Source organism: Papaver somniferum, chromosome 5 (genome assembly GCF_003573695.1).
Source record: "Papaver somniferum cultivar HN1 chromosome 5, ASM357369v1, whole genome shotgun sequence".
In the NCBI taxonomy this organism is placed as follows: domain Eukaryota; kingdom Viridiplantae; phylum Streptophyta; class Magnoliopsida; order Ranunculales; family Papaveraceae; genus Papaver; species Papaver somniferum.
Genome location: NC_039362.1, coordinates 189,781,155 through 189,801,284, shown reverse-complemented (window position 1 = coordinate 189,801,284; position 20,130 = coordinate 189,781,155). Strand labels below are relative to the sequence as shown.

The window sequence follows — 20,130 nt, the reverse complement described above, 5'->3', positions numbered from 1 at the left end:
ATAAACCTTTTGAGATCCATTGTGCTGCTTCTATTATTGGCATAGGAGATGTATTATCTCAAGAAGGTCATCCAGTTGCTTACTACAGTGAAAAGAATTCAGATACAAGAAAGAAATGGTCTACTTATGAGTTGGAATTAATTGCACTAGTTCAAGCTCTTAAGAACTGGCATCCTTATCTTATTCACGGTGAGTTTGTTGTCAATACTGATAATCAGGCTCTTAAGTTTTTGAAAACTTCAGCAAAGGTCAATAGAATGCATGATAGGTGGTTATCAACTATCAATCAGTACACATTTTCTATTAAACATTAGAGTGGAAAACTTAATCAAGTAGCTGATGCTTTGAGTAGAAGAGCTCATCTTCTTGTTACTCTCAAACATGAGAGTTTAGCTTTTGATTTCTTAAAAGATCTATATAGTGAAGACAAAGACTTTCAGCAACTCTGGAACAAGTGTGGTTCGTCAACAGGCAGTGTTGATGATTTTCTAATTCAAGAAGGATTTATTTTTAAAGGAAATCGTTTATGTATACCACAATGTTCTCTACGTCTTCATATCCAAGAATTACATGGCAGTGGCCTTGGTGGGCATTTTGGACGTGATAAAACCATATATTTGGTTGAAGAACGTTATTTCTGGCCTTGTCTTAAAAGGGACATTCAAAAGTACGTGCAAAAATGCATGGTTTGTCAGCATTCTAAAGGGAATATTCAAAACACAGGGTTGTATACTCCACTTCCAATTCCTGAGGCTCCTTGGGTGGATATTAACATGGATTTTTTGCTTGGTTTACCACGTACTACCAGGGGGAATGATTCTATTATGGTGGTGGTTGATCGTTACTCAAAAATGGCTCACTCCAATGTTGCTTACTTAGTTTAAAGAAGTGGTACATTTGCATGGAATTCCCCAAGACAATTACTTCTGATCGAGACACTAAGTTTTTGAGCTACTTCTGGAAATATTTATGGATGCGTTTGGGAAATAAACTTCAATATAGTACAACTGCTCATCCCCAAACAGATGTACAAACTGAAGTAGTGAATCGATCTTTAGGAAATCTGATTAGAGCCAAGATTATTGGAGGAAAAGAGAAGCAATGGGATAATCTCCTTCCAAATATGGAATTTGCTTATAGCACTTCAGTAAATCGGTCCACAGGTAAGACACCTCCTGAGATTGTTTATTTTAAAGTTCCTAATCATATTTTGGATTTGGTGGTGCTTCCAAAGATGCATAAATCAAATGCTAAGGCAGATAACTTTATTGAGAAAGCTTCACTCATACATCAAGAAGTAAAGTGAAAGCTTGCAAATTCTAATAATAAGTACAAGGAGGATGCAGATCAGCATAGAAGACTTAAGACTTTTGATGAAAGGGAATTGGTTATGATTCATCTCAGAAAAGAACGATTTCCTACTGGTACTTATAACAAGACCAAGATGAAGAAATCTGGACCATTCAAGATTTTGAAGAAAATTAGTGATAATGCATATGTTATTGATCTTCCATCAAATTGGAACATCTCTAATATCTTCAATGTGCAAGAAATTTTTACATTTCATGGAGAGAATGAAGTTCTTTGTCTTTATTAACTCGAGGGCGAGTTTCTTTCAAGAAGGGGGGACTGATGTAGGACATCTTTCTCTTTATCAACTCTCCAAGTTGATCCCTTTGAGTCCAGCCGTTTATTTAAAGAAACTGCCGGATAAGAAGGTTGAGTCCAGCCATTTATTTAAAGAAACTGCTGGATAAGAAGTTTTAGTCCAGCCGTTTATTTAAATAAACTGCTGGGTAACAAATTACGTCTGTTTTAGTTTGCTCGTTTTTTGAGTCTTTTCTTTCCTAGTTTAAACTTTTTTCTTTAGTCGGTTCATATAAGCCTATATAAAGGCTAGATCTCTTGTTTAGACAGACATTTCTTATTATTAATCAATTATCATTTTTATTATCAATTATCAAACTCTAAATTCTTGATCCTACAATCAGGTTTTTATTAAGTTTCTGACGAAACTTAAACCCTATCTCAAAACCTAGCAACTAGTTTGCTTTCTTCTTTGTGCTACACTAGTTTTTTAAGACCTCAAATCTGCCTGATGGAATTTCACCTTCTTCAAGTTGCTCTTCATTATGAACTAAAGGATGGGGAGTTAGGGACAGTCTTCTGAAATATTCTTAGGATCTGGATTGCAAATATCAAACCCAATTGTCATATCAGTATCCTCTTTGTTTTTGTTCTTTCTCCAAAACTTATTGACCACTTTAGATCCATTACCCAGTCCACTTTCCTTTTGAGCTGATTCCTTGCTTTTTGCTCTACATTTACTTTCCTTTTGAGTTGATTCCTTGCTTTTTGCTCTACATTCAGCCACATAATAACCTACTACTTTGCGGTGAATGCAAAAATTTTGTACCTTAGGTATTTGAACTCTCTGTAAGAATCCACCATATTTAGTCTTTAACCAAACTCTATCAGGAATAGATTTGTTAAGATCTACTTCTACAGGAACACTAGCATAATATCCAAAAAAAATTTGTAGAGTAAGGTATTCACTCTCTATCCTTTTTTGTTGTATTAACATCTATTCACTTCTGATCGATAGTTTGAGCTACTTCATCGTCGGAAGAGATTTCCACAACTTTTAGATTTTCATCCTGCTCAGCTGGTAGCACGGATGCGCCTAAAATGATCACGTGTCTGCGTCAAACCGCGTCTAATTTTTGGACGCGTGCGTTTCCAAGACAAACACATGTATGATATCACATCCGCATGTCACACATTATATTAATATAAATGGCAACTAAAAGTAGGGCTGAACATGGTGTCGGTTAACCGTTGAAAATCGACCGAACCAGACCAATAAGCAAGAAACCGAACCAAACCATTTAGATTTGGATTGGTTTGGTAAAAAATGTTGAAAAACCGACATTACTGGTTTGGTTTTGGTTTGACCTGAAAACCGAACCAAAAACCATTGGGGAGCCGATTAATTTTTAAACTTAATTTCTACCGTCGATTTAAAAGTATTAGATTCTACCCATTAATTTAGAGGATAAATAGAAACCCTAAATCTAATATTTCATTATGATACTCTCCCTCTTTCTCTTTCTCCTTCTCTCAGCCGCCTCCCTTCTCCACCCCCAACTACAGCTGCTGCTACTCGACTTTTTTCTTCCCGTCTTCCTTCTTTTTTATTTGTCAATATCTAAATTAAGATATATTATATATCTTCATTTGATCTCTAGAATTAGAGTAAGCATTAACTATTCTTGATTTTTGTTTGTCTGTATATTTGTGTAAACCAATACTATCGGCAACTACGATTTTTTTATCTATAAATTTTTGTATTTTTTTTTGGTTTGACATAATTATTGGTTAACCAAAAACCACTGGGACAAACCGAAACCAACTGGAACCATTTGAAAACCGAACTAATGGTCAATGGATTGGTTTGGTTTAGATTTTTAGAAACCAATAATATTGGTTTCGGTTTTGGTTTGGTTAGAAACCGAACCAAAACCGACCATGAACAGCCCTAACTAAAAGTGTCTGAATTTGTTTTTGTATATGTATTCTTTTATTAGTATATGTTTATATTCTTATATAAATTTGTTATCTATTAATAATTTATTAGTATTGTACAAAATTTACATTTATAATATATACTTTTTTAGTGAAAAATATCACTAATTTCATAACGTGTTTGTATCCTATTTTCTGATAATTCAATCGTGTCCGTGTCATACCCGCGTTACCGTGTCCTCGTCAGTGCAACCTAGCTTCTCGGTGACTGGCATTTGGTTCATACATACTAGCTAGGAAATGGAAAACTTGGCATCCGTAAGTAAGACAGGTGTTATATGTGTGGGAACCGATCCTCCAGAATTTGGTTATATTTCGGGGGACCCAAACAAAAAAAAAATCCTATGATAATCATTGAACGTACGCGTTCAGTGTAAGACTAGTACACATCCGAAAGCGAAAGAAAAAATTCTGGACTAGGGTTTTGCGGAAGTTTTCAATCTGTGGATCTTCTTCCCTGAAATTGGCGATCGGTAATTTCTACTCCCTTTGATTTCTAGTGTTTACTCAGATCTTCTACGATCCTTGGTTAGATCACAATCACATTACTCTATTATTATTGTTAGAAAAAAGAAATTCTCGTAATCTTCATGTAATCCCAAATCCGAATGCCAATGTGATTAGTTTGAAACTGAAACCCCTTGATTAGGCAAACTTGGTATATCATTGGTTGCAAACAAAAGCATGTGTATGGTGTTACAAATGTTGTAATTTGGGGAATATGTTAATTGAGTTTATTTTTCAGCTTTTTTTCTTCCTTTAATTTTTCAGAATCAATCTAGATAAAGAATTCAAGGTAAAGTCAACAATGGAAAGAGCAGGGAAAGAAGAGGTGGTGGTGGTGGAAAATTCAGAAGATATTATTAACAATATGGAAAGACTACCAGAAGGATGCATATCTGACATCCTATCCCTAACAACACCTGCAGATGTGTGTAGGTCTAGTCTTGTTTCAACTCTTTTTAAATCTGCTGCTGATTCAGATGCTCTCTGGGAGAAATTTCTACCGCCCGATTATGAAAAGATCATTGCTAGAGCGTCGAATCCTATTTCATCAGCTGCACTATCTAAGAAAGAGTTGTATTATCGACTATCCGATGACCCACTTCTCATTGATGATGGTCTTAAGAGCATTCAGTTGGAAAAATCTAGTGGAAAGAAATGTATCATGCTTGGAGCAAAGGAGCTTGCAATTGTTTGGGGAGACACTCCTCAGTACTGGTTTTATCGAGGGTGCCCTGACTCCAGGTTTGCTGAGGTGGCTGAACTGCGTTCGGTATGGTGGCTTGATATCCGTGGGAAGCTGGAAATCCAATTGCTATCCCCAAACACCTTCTATGTAGCTTACCTTGTGTTTAAGTTAAGGGATTGTGCTGATGGATTTGATGATTATGAACCTATAAAGGCCAAAGTCGAAGTCATTGGACAAGCTGGTGGTGATACTAGTGTGTGTAGCGAAGAGAGACTTATCTACTTATGTGCTGGTGAGGAACATTCTCCACCAGATCCGTTGGAGCCTGAATATTTTGCACGGGATAGACGAGATGGATGGATGGAGGTTGAGATGGGTCATTTCTATAACGAAGGAGGAGACAACGGGGGCGGGGAGGTGCATATGTCCGTGCTTGAGACTGAGAGAGGAGTACACAAGCGTGGCCTTATTGTCCAAGGTATGGAACTTAGACCCATGGTATACACAGATGGTCATTCTAATCCAGATCCAAATGAGCTCCGTTCTAGCAGAAACAGGAGTAGGAGGGAAGACGTGCCGGAAGAGGAAGAGGAAGAAGAATAACTGTATCACCATTTACTTTTGCTCAACCATCAACTGGATCAAGAGGAGGCAGGGGATCAAGGGGAAGAAGAGGTGAAAGGAGAGGCAGATGATTTGTTCAACAAACATGAGGAATCCCTTAGTGTTGAGGAAATGTATTTGTGCCCGTCATAACAAAATTCACCAATTTTAGATCATTTTTCCCCCTTTTAATCTGTGCAATTTGAGAGCTCTGAACTGTTATAGCTCTGAAAAACTGAATGAAGTTTTAGAAAAATTGATCAGAAAATCAGATTAAACTCGTGTATAAAAGAAAAGGTAATGGTCAGGTTCACTAAGTGGATGTGCATAGAGAAGCTCGAAGTAAATACCATCAGAGTCTGAAGCATGTATCTGAGGCGCGGCTAGCGCTTTGCTTTTATGAGAAAAGGTAAAAGGAAAAGAAAATAGGGAAAAATACGGTTTAGTCCAAAATCCCATCCAAATATACTGGTTAGTCCTAACCCATTCAACTAGGTATAAATTAGTCTTTTTTTTTATGAAAACTACACAAATAACCTTCCTGGTTTACAATTTAGTCCAAACATTTGCACTTTAGTCCAAAATGATTCATGATGATGTCAGTAGTTTTAAATAATATATAAAATATATATATATATATATTCATCTTTCAAACCGTTTGTCTAAAATTAGCAAACTTTATATATTCGGAAAGCTCTTTCCGAAAGCTAAAATTAGCAAACTCATATGACTATATAATTTTTATTTTTTAAAAATCTTAGTCTACACTGGTGTAAAACACATGTATACATCTTGTAGATAGCCCTCCTGTAACTTTAAACTTGTAGATAGCCCATCCATATGTTGCAGGTGACAATCCGGTAAAGCTTTGCTTCACATCTTACTGATTCCATACTCAGGTGAATTACGCGACCCAACATTTGGAGCTTAAACTCAGCACCAACAGTAGTTGAAACCATAAATTTGGAAACGAACTGAAAACTAAACAACGTGCACAGTAAAAATAATCTGGAATTTTGACATCATCATCGATCAAGATAAAGAAATACTCATTCAAGTGAAGTACCATGTAGAGATACCGATAGAGATAAAATGCAAATTCTACATGTAATCATGTTGAAAGCAATGATCCACATTACATATCGATATTTAAAAATTTCAGCCCTATATGTAACTAACATCATGTACTTCTACCGAAAGAAAATGAAAGCTGATGTTTAGAACTCCTACTTCTTATTTTAAGGGATGGATACCACAGTCCACGTAGTTTTCCGCAAACCTAGCGGAAAAAATGTTGAAACATAAGAGATCCAAATGGCTTCATGCTTCATGATAGTGCAAATGTTTTCCTCGGAACAACAATTTGACCGACCATGTCTGCATCCAATCACAAATAAGTTTCAACGACAGAATAAGACCATTTGAACATCACCTATTCTGAACAGAGGAAAAACCAACAAATGTATAACATTGGGAAGATATAATGAATCCTAGAGTTAACTATAGTCTATAACTTAAACTATAACTGGTGTACAAGCATATACACCTCTATAACAAGCACCAAAAAGAACAATGCACTTTTATGTGCACCGCGTATAACTGGTGTACAAGAAAATACACCTACCTTGTAAAAACGGCAAGCTCGTGCGGCCTAACATTTTAGAAGTTTTTGCAACAAAGTGGAGCGTTTCCAACTTCTGTAATACCATACGAGTCAACATCATAAGTCACATCTCAGCTTTTACACCATTGACACTGACAACCGCCATTTGTGACAGAAATTACTATGACTTGACGAAAGTAATAGTAAGGAAATTACTATGTGTATGTTTTACTCATCTTGTTGCAGGTGCATCAATATGTACACTTGTATTCCAGGTGTACCAATATGTACACTTATAGAAGGATGGTAACCTGAATGTCAAGAGACCGTGTCAAGCTAAATCAGCAACTCTGCAAACGATGAACTGCCAGAAAAGCATCCATTTTTGCATTTAAGAAGATCACTAGGATTACACAGTATCATTCTTCTGAGCATTATGTAAGAATGACTAATATCAGACCAAGGATACCAGCATATTAGAATTATAAAACATACCTCTCATTATCAGTGCGGACAAAGTCTGCTTCACAAACATTTAGCGAAAGTCTCCTTCACAGAACATTATTACCCTTTGCAAGCCATATTATACATCCCATTTCGAGATCTCAATAACTTAACCTTTGTCATCAACACCAGCTTCCCTCTGAGTTAACAACACATACCACATTAGAAATGCACACAGACAATAACAAAGAAATCTAAAATAGAAGATTCTTGTATAGTGAGAAGCATGTGTACAACCATATACACATTAACAATTAAAATATGTACAATTATGTACACATTAACAATCAACAAGTGTACACAATGTACACATTAAAAACAGGTGTAAAATTATGTACACACTAAGAATCAATATGAACTTACCACAGTCTTACTGACAGCCTTATGCACAAGGTCCTTCAGTAAAATATGAACCTGTAATCATAACACAATGTGTAAAATAAAAGCTGAGTTCCCATGGTACGATCTTATCACACATGACTCATAAAAATGAAAGAGGAAATACCAGCCTCGTGACTGGATGGATAAAATATTCTAGATCTCTGGATCCTGCAAAGCCTTCGCGTGCACAATAAAAATAACACAGTTGTTATCCAAACTCAAAATCGGAAGTTTTGAAGTACTTGCAAGGAATATCTTTTCTCGAGATGGCGATTACAAAAGAAGGTAGAAAGAACAGATCAGATCTTCTCTCACCTGCCTCTCGTTCAAATCATCAGCAGTGATATCACCACAGTTCGTTTTGTGAATTTGTGCCACACATCTGCAATAATATTCCAAGATATCAACTTAGAATGCAACTTGTACATGATTATTAAGAAGTGCAATATTGTGTTTCCATATTCACATATATGCAGGATTGGGAATTTTACCTTCTTACGCCATCCATCAATTCCTGGTTATTTTGGCCATGTTTTAGTCCTTCCTTCTTGATATGTCTCTAGTGCTTAGTCGTATTTATTCATGAAGAATTGGATTGCTCCTTCCTGGTGAAACCCTTGGAGAATGTTAGATAGCACAATGTTGTACAACTATGTACACACCTACAATGGTGTACAAGTATGTACACATTAACAATCAACATGTGTACAAGTATGTACACATGTTGTTCACGTATGTACCCAAAGTATATATACCAAAATGATCCTATCTTCCATATCTACTAGAAAAAACAATTATTCCAAAAGGCCACAATTGCACTCACCAGTCATTAGAGTGCAGCAAAGAATCTTCTTCGGATAAGATATCTACTGTTTTGAATCACATCAAAAGACTTTTGCTGCCAATTATTCTTTGAACTAGTGAGCTACAGGACATTACCCGTCGACTACCATTTTAAGGTCTACTGGACTCAACCTACTGTCGTAAGACCAAAAATGTAATCAGCTGCGTCATTGACATCCACAGACTCTCCTAACTTGTTTCGCGAACCTAGTACAGCAGCCTGAAAACAAATCAGTTAAGTCAGTCAGAATGTTGATATACCTGTCACAGATAACAGGTGCGAGCCGTACACAAAAAAACAGGTGGCTGATAATCAAGTAAGGAAATAATGACTAACCATTTCTAGCTCAAAATCCAACTTCCTTGAAGGTCCAAAATATGGTGGAGAGTTGGGAGCTGGATGAACTTGACCTCTGGGACAAAAAGGAGAGCCAAAAAAGTTACTCGCATGTGGATAGAGTAAGTTGAGAAGCTAGTGAGAGAGTTAAGGGAATGAGAAAAGGGTACATGGATGAAGATTAGAGCTACGGAGTGGAATAAGAAAGCTGAAAAAGCCACGTCGCGTAGCGGCTCTTCTTCTGTTAATATGGACGAGATAATTAATAAACTATTCTATTAGCAATGTAAAATGAAGGTTGGGGGAATGGTGTTAGGTTCACATTTAAAGATACTTAAATTTCTCCGTGCAGCAGAAGCCATGTAATGGTTTTGTGGGTTTAATGTTTAACATAAATCTTAAAAATGATTACTCTCTAATGCTGCTCTAGATGGATTCAAATGGTGTAATGATTATTCTCTAATGACTTTGTTTCTAAATTTCAGGTAGACAAAAGGCATCCATAAAATATTTATTTACCACACACCCAATTTCCTACGCATTAAATGGCGAACAACCAAATATTTTTAACAACAACGCAGAAAGCTATCAAGACCGGGAAACATTGAACATGACTTGAAAAATGACCAGTACCGATTCCGATATATACATGTGTGGTTAGACATAGTTCAATGAGCAGATATGAAAGTAGTTTTAAAACCATGAAATGTTTTGTAACATCTAAATCACAAATTAGGACCTAAATTTTAATAATTAGAGTGGATAATTGACAAATCATATGTCAATTACCAGAAGTGATATACACACCAAGGATAATAATCTTACTTGTATAGGAAAAACCAGTAGTTGAATTCATGGTCAGTATCATCACTATTCTATTTGTACTGCAGTGACTCACCATTTACACCCTGCAATTGAAGAAAGAAAAAAAAATGCGAAATTATCAGTCAAAATCAAGAGATAAAATGAGCAATTTAACAGATAATAATTCTCAATAGTAGAACTAACGTGGTTACAATAACCCTACGTTGCCGCATCCATATCTATTACTGATATCAAAGGTTTTTGAGACTATCAAAACAGTATTGACAAGGTTCTCGAAGAATCATCAGATTCTTACCGGAAATTCCATCTCATTGATTTAAAAATACTTAAATTAGATTTAAGAATTATCTTCTTCATCTCTATCTCCTCCTTTTCGACAGCTAGAATTTAAAAAACAAAATGAAAATAAAATCCTAGATTGAAGTTTTGAAACTAATTTTGAGCTCAGATCTACATAGAGATGAAGAAGAGAGAAAATAAAAATAAAATGAAACGCTTACCTTCCGATTTGAGAGATAGAGATGAAGAAGATAATCGAAGAAATCTCCATCGAAAAAACGAAGATTGTTTGGTTTTTCTTTCGTCGACGATTTGCTGTCAGTCTTGAGAAGAGTAGCTACTAATTGAATGAGCACTTTTTTCTAGAGGAGGGTTAATTTTGAAATCAGAGAAATTCGATTTGGATTGAATCGTTTGTAAAAGGATTAACTACTTCAGGATTTGGTAAATTTGGACCTCCTAGTACTAGGTTTGAGGGAATAGGACTAGACTGTTTAAGGCCCAACAAATATGGGACTAAACGTCAATTTATAATAGAGAATGAATTTAGTCCTGCGACCCAGCCAGCAATAATGAAACAGCGCCAGCAATAAATAATACGGCCAAACAAAAAAATATCCCTGTAATATACCGTACTGTACAAGTCATGACAATAATCAATCATGACCGTCTAATGTATGCGTGGTAATATATATACGAGTCCTCCTCGGTTGGAAAACAAGTAAATTTTCGACTAGGGTTTTGCCGACGTTGTCTGGATTCTTTTTTTTTTTTTTCCAGAAACAGTCTAGATAAAGGATCGAAGGTACAGCCATCAATGGAAAGAGCAGAGAGAGAAGAGGAGGTGGAAAGATCAGATATTAACAATCTCGAAAGATTACCAGAAGGATTTATATCTGACATCCTAGCTCTAACAACACCTGCAGATGCGTGCAGGTCTAGTCTGGTTTCAACTGTTTTCAAATCTGCAGCTGATTCAGATGTTGTTTGGGAGAAATTTCTGCCGGCCGATTATCAAGACATCATTACTAGAACATTGCATCCTTTTCCATCAGCTGCTGCTGCACCATCTAAGAAAGAGTTATATTATCGACTGTGCAATGACCCGCTTCTCATTGATGGTGGTTCTAAAAGCTTTCAGTTGGAAAAATCTAGTGGAAAGAAATGCATCATGCTTGGAGCAAATGATCTTGCAATTGCTTGGGGAAACACTCCTCAGTACTGGGAAAACTTGCGAAGATACAGCTCCAGGTTTGCTAAGGTGGCCGAACTGCTACATGTTTGTTGGCTTGAAATCCATGGGAACCTGGAAATCCAATTGCTATCCCCAAACACCTTATATGTAGCTTACCTTGTGCTACAGATACAGTATAATGCTTTTGGATTTGATAACTTACCTATAAAGGCCAAAGTCGAAGTTTTTGGTGGTAACACTAGTGTGTGTAGTGAAGAGAGATTTATCTACTTATGTCCACCAGATCCAATGATGGAGGCTCAATATTTTGCACGGGGGAGAGGAGATGGATGGATGGAGGTTGAGATCGGTCATTTCTACAACGGAGGAGGAGACAACGAGGGCGGGGAAGTGCATATGTCTGTGATTGAGACTGAGAAGGTCAAGGGTGGCCTTATTGTCCAAGGTATGGAACTTAGACCCAAGGTGGACACATAAACACCAAAAAAACACTCTAAGGTTTCTTTTTAATTTTGTTTTAAGGATTGACAAAAACATGGTTGATGCCACTATAATTCCTATTTTTAATACTTCTGAAAAATCATCTTATTGTAAAATGTCTAGGAAAAGGGTTAGTTGCTTAATAATTTATGATCTATGAACTATGTCTGGTGAGACAAATTTGTTTGTCAAACAGCTGCAAATTTTGTTCGGCGAATATTTGTTGCAGGATACAATGGAGTTCTGTCTATGCCTCGCAGTAGCACAGCAAATTTGGAATTTTATTAAGTCGGATTGTGCATTGTCAATTCGCATTGTTCAGACGGAATTACACAACAAACCCTTGGTTACACCGCAACAATTACCCGAGACGATAACCTTGTCTCTTGTTCCTCACCAATATGCTCTCACAACGAAACCATAGCTTTAGCCCTAAAAGCTATACAAGAAATCTCTCACCGATCTCTTAATCGTTTTCTACACAACACAATTCTATAAGGCCTAATTACATATTTATATAGGTTACAAACTTGGCCACCAAGAATCCTAGCCGGTTTAGGAAGCCCCTTCCCTAAATAATCACATTTAACTTTAGGAAATAATAATTAGTCTTCAATAACTAACAATCTCCCACTTTGAAGACTCATTTATTGTCTTCAATTCTTCTTTTCTTCAACTTTGGATTGACGGTGCTAAAACATCTTCATGTCAGTGCGACTCCCCTCCCAGATCCTCATTCTGAGAGACCAACTAAAGCCTTGCAGCGCTTTAGCTTGTCTGATGTAACTCCCTTGGTAAACTTATCTGTCGGATTCTTCGAACCAAGAATATTATATAGCTTAAACTCTCCTTCTTCTAAGAGATCCCGAATGAAATGATAAAGAATATCTATATGCTTCGTCCTAGCATGATAGGCTGAGTTCTTGGATAAGTGTATAGTGCTTTGACCGCCGCTAAACATAACACTATCACGTTGTTCCTTTCCCAACTCATCTAACAAACCTCGTAACCAAATCATCTCCTTGCTCGCTTCTGTTACTGCTACGTACTCCGCTTTCGTAGTAGACAATGTCACCAACTTCTGTAAACGTGAGTTCCAACTCACTGCAGCTGACCCCATAGTATAAACATAACCGATCGTACTTCGCCTTTTATCTACATCACCTGCGAAGTCTACATCCACATAACCCCTCAAGATAGAACCACCTTTTCCATAACACAATGGTACGTTTGTGTTACCTCTCAAATACCTGAGAATCCACTTCACAGCTTCCCAATGTTTTTTTCATGGGTTGCATGCACATCTACTCACTACTCCCACTGCATATGTGATATCCTGTATTGTGCACAGCATAACATACATTAGACTCCCAATAGCCGAAGAATATAGTACGTTAGCCATGTACTCCTTTTCTTCATCTGTCTTCGCACACTGCATACTTAAAAGACGAATTTGACTTCCAAGTGGAGAACTAACTGATTTAGCATTCTCCATATTGAACCTTTTCAACACTCGTTCAATATATTCAGCCTGACTAAGCTTAAGGACACCCATAGCTCTCTCTCTTATGATCCTCATACCAAGAATTTGCTTTGCTTCACCAAGATCTTTCATAGCAAACTCACTTGATAATTGTTTCTTCAAATTCTCAACTTCTTGTATAGATGTTCCGGCAACCAACATATCATCCACGTACAGTAATAATATGATGTAGTCAGAACCGCACCTTTTGAAGTAACAACAATGACCTGCATTATACCTTGAGTAACCACCTCTATGCATGAAGTTATCAAACTTCTTGTACCACTGTCTCGGGGCTTGTTTTAAACCATACAAACTCTTCGTTAGCTTGCACACCATCTCTTCCTATCCTTTTACTATGAATCCTTTTGGTTGCTTCATGTAAATTTCTTCATCTAGGTCACCGTGAAAAAAAGTTATCATTATATCCAACTGTTCAAGGTAGAGATCTTCAGAAGCCACTAGACTTATCACTACTCGTATAGTAGTCATTTTCACAACTGGAGAAAATATCTCGTTGTAATCAACACCAGGCTTTTGCTGGAAACCTTTCACAACCAACCTCGTCTTGTAGCGAATTTCTCCGTTTGCTTCAGATTTCATCCGATAAACCCATTTGTTATGCAACTCCTTCTTACCTCTTGGTAATTTTACTAACACCCAAGTGTCATTCTCCTCAAGTGAATTCATCTCATCTTCCATAGCAAGTTGCCACTTGCATGAATCATCAGCCGCTAGTGCTTCTTTAATATCTTCAGGTTCACCTTCATCCGTAAGTAATAGATAATTCAGAGCATACCTTGGGTTCGGTTTCGGAGTTCTTGACGATCTTCGTACTTCTTGTGGAACTGTAGGAGTAACTCTACTGCAGCAGAAGTCCCTTTTTGTATTTCTCCGCCATCAACAACATCGTTCTCTTATTGTACCACACTTTTTCCAGAAACATCATCAATATCGATATACAACTCCTTATCGACGTTGCTTGATATGATATCTTCAACTCGTGTTTTATTCTTGTCCTTGTACAGCTCATTCTCATTAAAAGTGACGTCTCTACTTCTAATAACTTTGTGACCCTCGTAGTCCCAAAGTTTATACCCAAAAGCGTCATTTTCGTAACCAAGAAATATACACTTCTTTGCTTGAGCACCTATCTTAGACCTCTCACCGGGACTAAGATGAACATAACCAACACAACCAAAAACTTTCAAATATGAAATATTTACCTTTTTGTCGGTCCAAACCTCCTATGGTATCTTCATATCTAATGGACTACTAGGTGTCCTATTGACTAGATAAGCAGCCGTATCTGTTGCATGTGCCCAGAAGGTCTCGGGAAAACCAGACTGCAACCTCATGCACCTAGAACGTGCATTCAACATCCAATTCATACGTTCTGCTACTCCATTCTCTTGTGGCATCCTTAGAACTGTCCTCTCCAAACGAATTCCATTTGTAACACATAACTGTAAGAATTCTGTTTTTTCATACTCACCACCGTTGTCTGAACTTAGACACTTCAACTTCAGACCAGTTTTTGTTTCAACCAAAGATTTCCACTTCTTAAACACTTCATACACCTCGAACTTATTCTTCATGAAGTAAATCCATACCTTCCTTGAGTGATCATCAATAAAGGTGACATAATATTGGAACCCTCTGTGAGATGCAACATCAATTGGTCCCCATACATCCATGTGAACCAAATCAAGTTTTACACTTCTCAAGTCTCTTCCTCATGTGCTGAAACCACTAGTGGAAAATGGGGTTTTAACTACCCACATCCCCGACCCTCAATAGTGGTTGATTGACCGTGGACCGGTCAAGCACTAGTGGAAATGGGGGTTAAAAGGACCCACAGATTCGACCCTCATTGACGGTCAACGGACCATGGACCGGTCAAGACGGTCATTGCTGTGATAAATTTCGGGAGAACATCCCAAAGCGCTAAAAACAGTCATTGTATAACAAAAAAAATTACGCCTGTGTCCCGATTCATTAACCCACACACGACCGATGATCCTAGATTTTCCTATAGTTAGGATTTTCTGGGCCCCATCCTTTCGATGGTCATGATTAACCAAACTGAAGTGAATGGATAAGCTAAACATATTTCTTACCTCACCCATATCTTCTTTTGTGTTTCGTATCTTCCCTGTCAAAAGAGAATGAATCTCAGTTATCTTTCATCCTCTCATAGCCGCACCTCAAACGCTTCTCTAACTCATTTCTCTTAGGGTTTGATCATCATGTCTACCTGTGCTAATAGAAATAGAAGTGAAGGTGGTTTATCAGGAAGTAGAAGAAGACATTGGGTTGAATCTGAAAAATCTGAAACCAGTGAATCTCACAGTGTTGTTGTTGATTAGAGATTCACAGTATATCTTGTTTTAAGGAATATCATACATGGAAAGTTTTTTTGATTTGATTTTTCTCTTGTATTTTAATTTTGGGGTTAGGGTTTTGATTTTGCAATTTTTAGGGCTCGATTGTTGGATGAGTTTGAATGTTTTGTGTTATTTGTTCTTGATTTGAAAGTGTGCTCTTGCTGAATCAGATATCAAAGCTCTTACTTTTGGTTAGTATTCAGTTTCTTCTACCAATCTTCACTTTTTTATTTAATTTTTATTTTTGTTTTAATTTTAGAGTTTATGAGTTTTGGTTTTAATTTGTTTGTGTTTTCTGTGGTTATAGATGTGGAAGAATTTTTCACGCAGTGCAATCCTGGTGATGATACGTCCTCTCCTTCTAACAATATCTCTATTTACGCCATTTTTTTATTTATAATTTTGGGCTATTTTCATGTTCTTCGGTTTTTTCTTGATTTGTAGTTATCAATGTTGGTATGATTAGTAAACTAGGGTTGATTTGGGAGGGTTTTTCTGGTTAGGGTTTTTGTTTTCTTGATTTTTGATGTGATTTGATTTTGATTAAGAATTCTTAGTGTTTGAAGAGGGTTTTAGTTTGACGTTTCAAAATGAGTATGATTGTATGTTGTGTTAGACTGAGATAATGGGTTTTAATACTCAAGAATGACCTATGCATATGATTATTGTAGTTAAATTCTGGGATTCTTTCTCAAATGGAGTTGTAGTAGTCAAATTATGGGTTGATGCTCAAATTTGAGTTTGTAAATTGGTTGTGTTAAGCCTTGGTTTGGAATTGTTGGAAATGCATCATTGGTGGGAATGCAATTTTAGCTTAGGTATGATAGTGAAATATGATTTATGTCCCTCTTCTTAAATATTGCTCTATTTAAGTGTTGTATGTGTGGCTAACAAACTAATCTGCCTAAATTTAGGACCTATCCGGTGTATGGTTCAGCAACATGTGGATCCAAACCAGTGGCATGCTGCAATATGTATAGATACAATGGAGGTTATAAAGCCTATGGATGTGTTTTGGATGCTCAAGAACATGTATTCTTACCGAGGCTATAGCAGTCCCGGATAATCAACAGCACCAACAGCAGGTATGATCTCGTTCTTGCTCTCATTTTTCTGATTTTAAGTTTCAACATTTAATTTATCATGTAAATTATAGCCATCTAACAACTCTCTAACTTAATTTTGTTTTTGCTTCTTCCAGTGATCTGATTAGATAGCCAGAATCAGTTGATTGGTTCTCAGAAAGTTGCATCTTCAAATGACCTTCAGATAATGTTGTTTCAGTGTTGCAGAGGGAAAAAACATTGTGTTGCCGGTTATGTATACCATGGGAGAGGAGCAGAATTGTGCCGTTAAGGACATTTCTGGATCCAAATAGAAGATGAATTTTAGACTATATTACTGCAGTCTATGTTTGTTACTTCATATGGAGAGAAGATATGAGCTTAAGTTAATGAGTGACCATTATTACTTCTATCTTATGGTTTTAGGCAGACAAGATCATAGTTTTTCATGGGATGCTTTATGTCTTTTATCTTAATTAGTTAATTTTATTTTTGGTGGGTTTGGTTTGCTTTAGACATACAACAGATACTCACATCTCTTATAATTATGCATTATGATTTGGTTCGCAGGCTAAACGATGACTTGTACTCCCCAAGCAGTGGATGTGAGGAAAGCTAATGTTCTTATTCCTCCTACAAATTCTACTAGCACTGGAGGGGTATGAATAACTATCCCATGAGATCTTGTCATCTTCAGTTAGTAATAGGAGAAATTTTCGAGTAATTTCAATTCTTTTTTATCTTGTCTAGTGCAGAGTTTTTTGCTGCTTCAGGGTTAGTTGGTCTCAAATTTATAAACTACCATGTGATTAGATGGTTGGTACTCGAGAGACATCAGTAGAGAGTGTCATGACCTTTGGTTTTGTTAAATTTATTACTTAACTATGAGCATTTTTGTTTGATGCCTTTTAGTGTTGGTCTCTGATTATTTGGTACTTATCTACTGGATTCATAGATCCAGCCTTCCTCTCTAATGTTTATAATTTGGTATGGGATATGACAGGTCATGTTGATTGTTTTTCTTTTATGTTTGTGTAAAATGGAAGTACTATGTGAGGTATGGGAATACCATTTGGTGATCTTAGGTAACTGTTGAAGTAGCGAAAACCTCACATGTTCTGCATTAAGGAAGCTTGGTACATTCTTTAAATATCATTTTTATGTAGTCATAGATAATAGTTGATGACAAATCTTATAATATTTTTTTTGCTATTGCATCAGGTCGGCTGATAATTCTGTTTGCGTGTTAGACCTTGAAATCCGATTGCTAATGTTGTTGCAGCCTCGATATACAAATTTGAAGGACACAAAGCAGATGATATTTGTGTCCATGTTCGACATGGTAAGTGCATGTTTCATTCTAATGTTCTTTCAATTACCCCTTGGAACCTATGTTTCTAATAATTTTTTCGTTTTTTCTAAGCATCTTTAGTTAGAAATATACATACTAATGCGCCCAATGTTTGCCACCAATGTTTAAACAGGACAGTCATTCGATTTTGATAAACCTTAGAGAGGCATTCATACAAATTGCTTTCTGAGCACCTACGTTTTTGTTTATCGCACATCTGAAGGAGATCGATTTGACTGGGAACTTTCTTTCGGGATGGAAAGTAAGCTTGATTTTTGTTTGTCATAATCATCTTTAATCGGTTGGTGGATTCTCAAACTTATTCTTATCAAACTGTATCTCCATGAAACTATGTTTTTTCCACTCTAACCGGCATCTTCCAACTATGTTCTATACTGATGGCTTGTGATTTTTCATGTGATAGACATCAGGCTTTCAGATTATCCAATCACGGGAACAAGCAAAGATGGTATTCCTAGATTTATGTTGATTGCACGTTTGGAAAAAATTGAAATCCTTAGTGGGAGTGAGGTAGACTTTTTAACAGATTTTCTTTATTATAGTTCTGTTTGCATGGGTTATTTCTTATGTTAGTGCAGCCTTTCATCTTAAATGCTGGTGCGCAGTCTAGGTTTTAACGTTTCTTTGTGAACTGGAATAAGATTTTTTGATTTTTTTTGTTTGAAGTTACTGGTGTCCTGCTTTACCAAGGCTGCTATACATGAAGATTACTTCACAAGTACGTCTTTTTATCTATTCCCATAAATGTGATTCAGTTTGCTGTGTACTAACGGGATCAACCAATGTATTTTTTGATGTCTGAATCGTATATTAGTTGTGCGTATGGACGGGTTGTTTTCCCATGGGTTTATTTTCCTCTACTGTGTATATGTTTGAGAACTTAAATGAATCCAGTGATTATGTTTTATGTATACTCATAATGTGTAGTTGTTAACTAATAAGATCCAGTTAGGCTTCTCCAAATATATAATCTCCATGAATATGATATGTGACGGTGTTAGTTAAACCTTGATGTATGTTTCTCTATGGTTGGTGTACTTTAGGCTATGATGGAGTGCCTGCAGAACTTGAGCCGTGCAGATTTTATCGTTTTCTTTTAATGGTGGTACTTAGTATATATCTATCGGGAAGTTACGAGATAAGAGAAGAACAATTGATCTCATTTTGAGTTATAGAATTGCGCTAAGTGCTTTAAGACATTAATTGTTCTAAAAATTCATAAGTGGTCTTGATCATCCAAGAATTGTGTAGGATAGTTAACGTTGCCCAAATCTCATGTTTGGAACCAATAACCTGATCTTATCCTTATATATGGTAATGAATGAAAACATGGGTTTACTGAGGGAAGCTCTTAATCATGTTGAAAAGAGATGTTAGTTGTCTAAAGAGACCCCTACCTTGCTCTTAGTCTATTACAAGGGACTTGCTATTACAATTTTTCTATCTCATTATATTACTGCTGCCGCTTGCTTGTCTTCGTAAAACTCGATGAATATATTGGCAGATCTTACTTCTTGTTAAAGGGTTGCATTGTTTAAAATTATTGAGTTCTTTTGGTTATTCATCTTGGGGCCTCTCTGCAATTTTGCTGATGGATTTTTTTGTGCAGGTACGCCATTATGAAGTAGGAATAAGTTCATCATCATCGGAGTTTATAATTTTGTTGTTTAATCAATAGTTTTTTAGTTCATCGTTTTGTAATCAAATCCTAGAACTACATATTACACTGGTCAGAACTATAGATTTTAATCCTGTATGTAATTTGAAACCAATGAATCAATGAATGTTAAATTAAATGATTATTTGTGTGCAAGTTTAATTTGTTTCTCATTTTTATTTGATTTAAAATTGGTTTTCATTTGATTCTCATTTGAATTCTAATTTGAGTTTCATTGGATTCCCATTTGAATTCTAATTTGAGTTTCTTTTTTTTTTAATTTCAGATTCAGTCAGGCCAG

General features: G+C 36.4%; 2 protein-coding genes and 2 long non-coding RNA genes across 14 annotated transcripts; 3 read left to right on the top strand and 1 right to left on the bottom strand.

Annotated features, from left to right (window-relative positions):
- The first annotated feature begins 3,934 nt into the window (after positions 1 to 3,934).
- LOC113284040 (F-box protein PP2-B10-like) lies at positions 3,935 to 5,694 on the top strand. Its single transcript, XM_026533435.1, has 2 exons — positions 3,935 to 4,058; positions 4,357 to 5,694. Exon 2 carries the CDS (start codon positions 4,394 to 4,396, stop codon positions 5,378 to 5,380), a length of 987 nt encoding a protein of 328 aa, XP_026389220.1. The 5' UTR covers positions 3,935 to 4,058; positions 4,357 to 4,393; the 3' UTR covers positions 5,381 to 5,694.
- Positions 5,695 to 6,031: 337 nt separating this feature from the next.
- LOC113284039 lies at positions 6,032 to 10,602 on the bottom strand. Of its 11 annotated transcripts, none has more exons than XR_003327888.1 (12): positions 10,374 to 10,602; positions 9,874 to 9,956; positions 9,049 to 9,124; positions 8,692 to 8,931; positions 8,360 to 8,473; positions 8,184 to 8,250; positions 7,993 to 8,045; positions 7,851 to 7,901; positions 7,479 to 7,626; positions 7,005 to 7,294; positions 6,611 to 6,757; positions 6,032 to 6,361 (listed from the first exon to the last, which is right to left on the bottom strand). It is a non-coding gene; the product is annotated as an uncharacterized LOC113284039 (long non-coding RNA). The 11 variants fall into 11 exon arrangements; XR_003327889.1 differs by having other exon boundaries at positions 6,032 to 6,354; XR_003327885.1 differs by lacking the exon at positions 6,032 to 6,361 and adding an exon at positions 9,219 to 9,289 and having other exon boundaries at positions 6,385 to 6,757.
- A 367-nt stretch (positions 10,603 to 10,969) lies between these two features.
- On the top strand, positions 10,970 to 12,115 carry LOC113280365 (F-box protein PP2-B10-like). Its single transcript, XM_026529000.1, has 2 exons — positions 10,970 to 11,792; positions 12,024 to 12,115. The coding sequence occupies exons 1-2, from the start codon at positions 10,970 to 10,972 to the stop codon at positions 12,113 to 12,115; spliced, it is 915 nt and encodes a 304-aa protein (XP_026384785.1).
- Positions 12,116 to 18,636: 6,521 nt separating this feature from the next.
- LOC113278632 lies at positions 18,637 to 19,871 on the top strand. The gene is made up of 3 exons (XR_003325587.1): positions 18,637 to 18,682; positions 18,839 to 18,890; positions 19,782 to 19,871. It is a non-coding gene; the product is annotated as an uncharacterized LOC113278632 (long non-coding RNA).
- Positions 19,872 to 20,130: the final 259 nt, after the last annotated feature.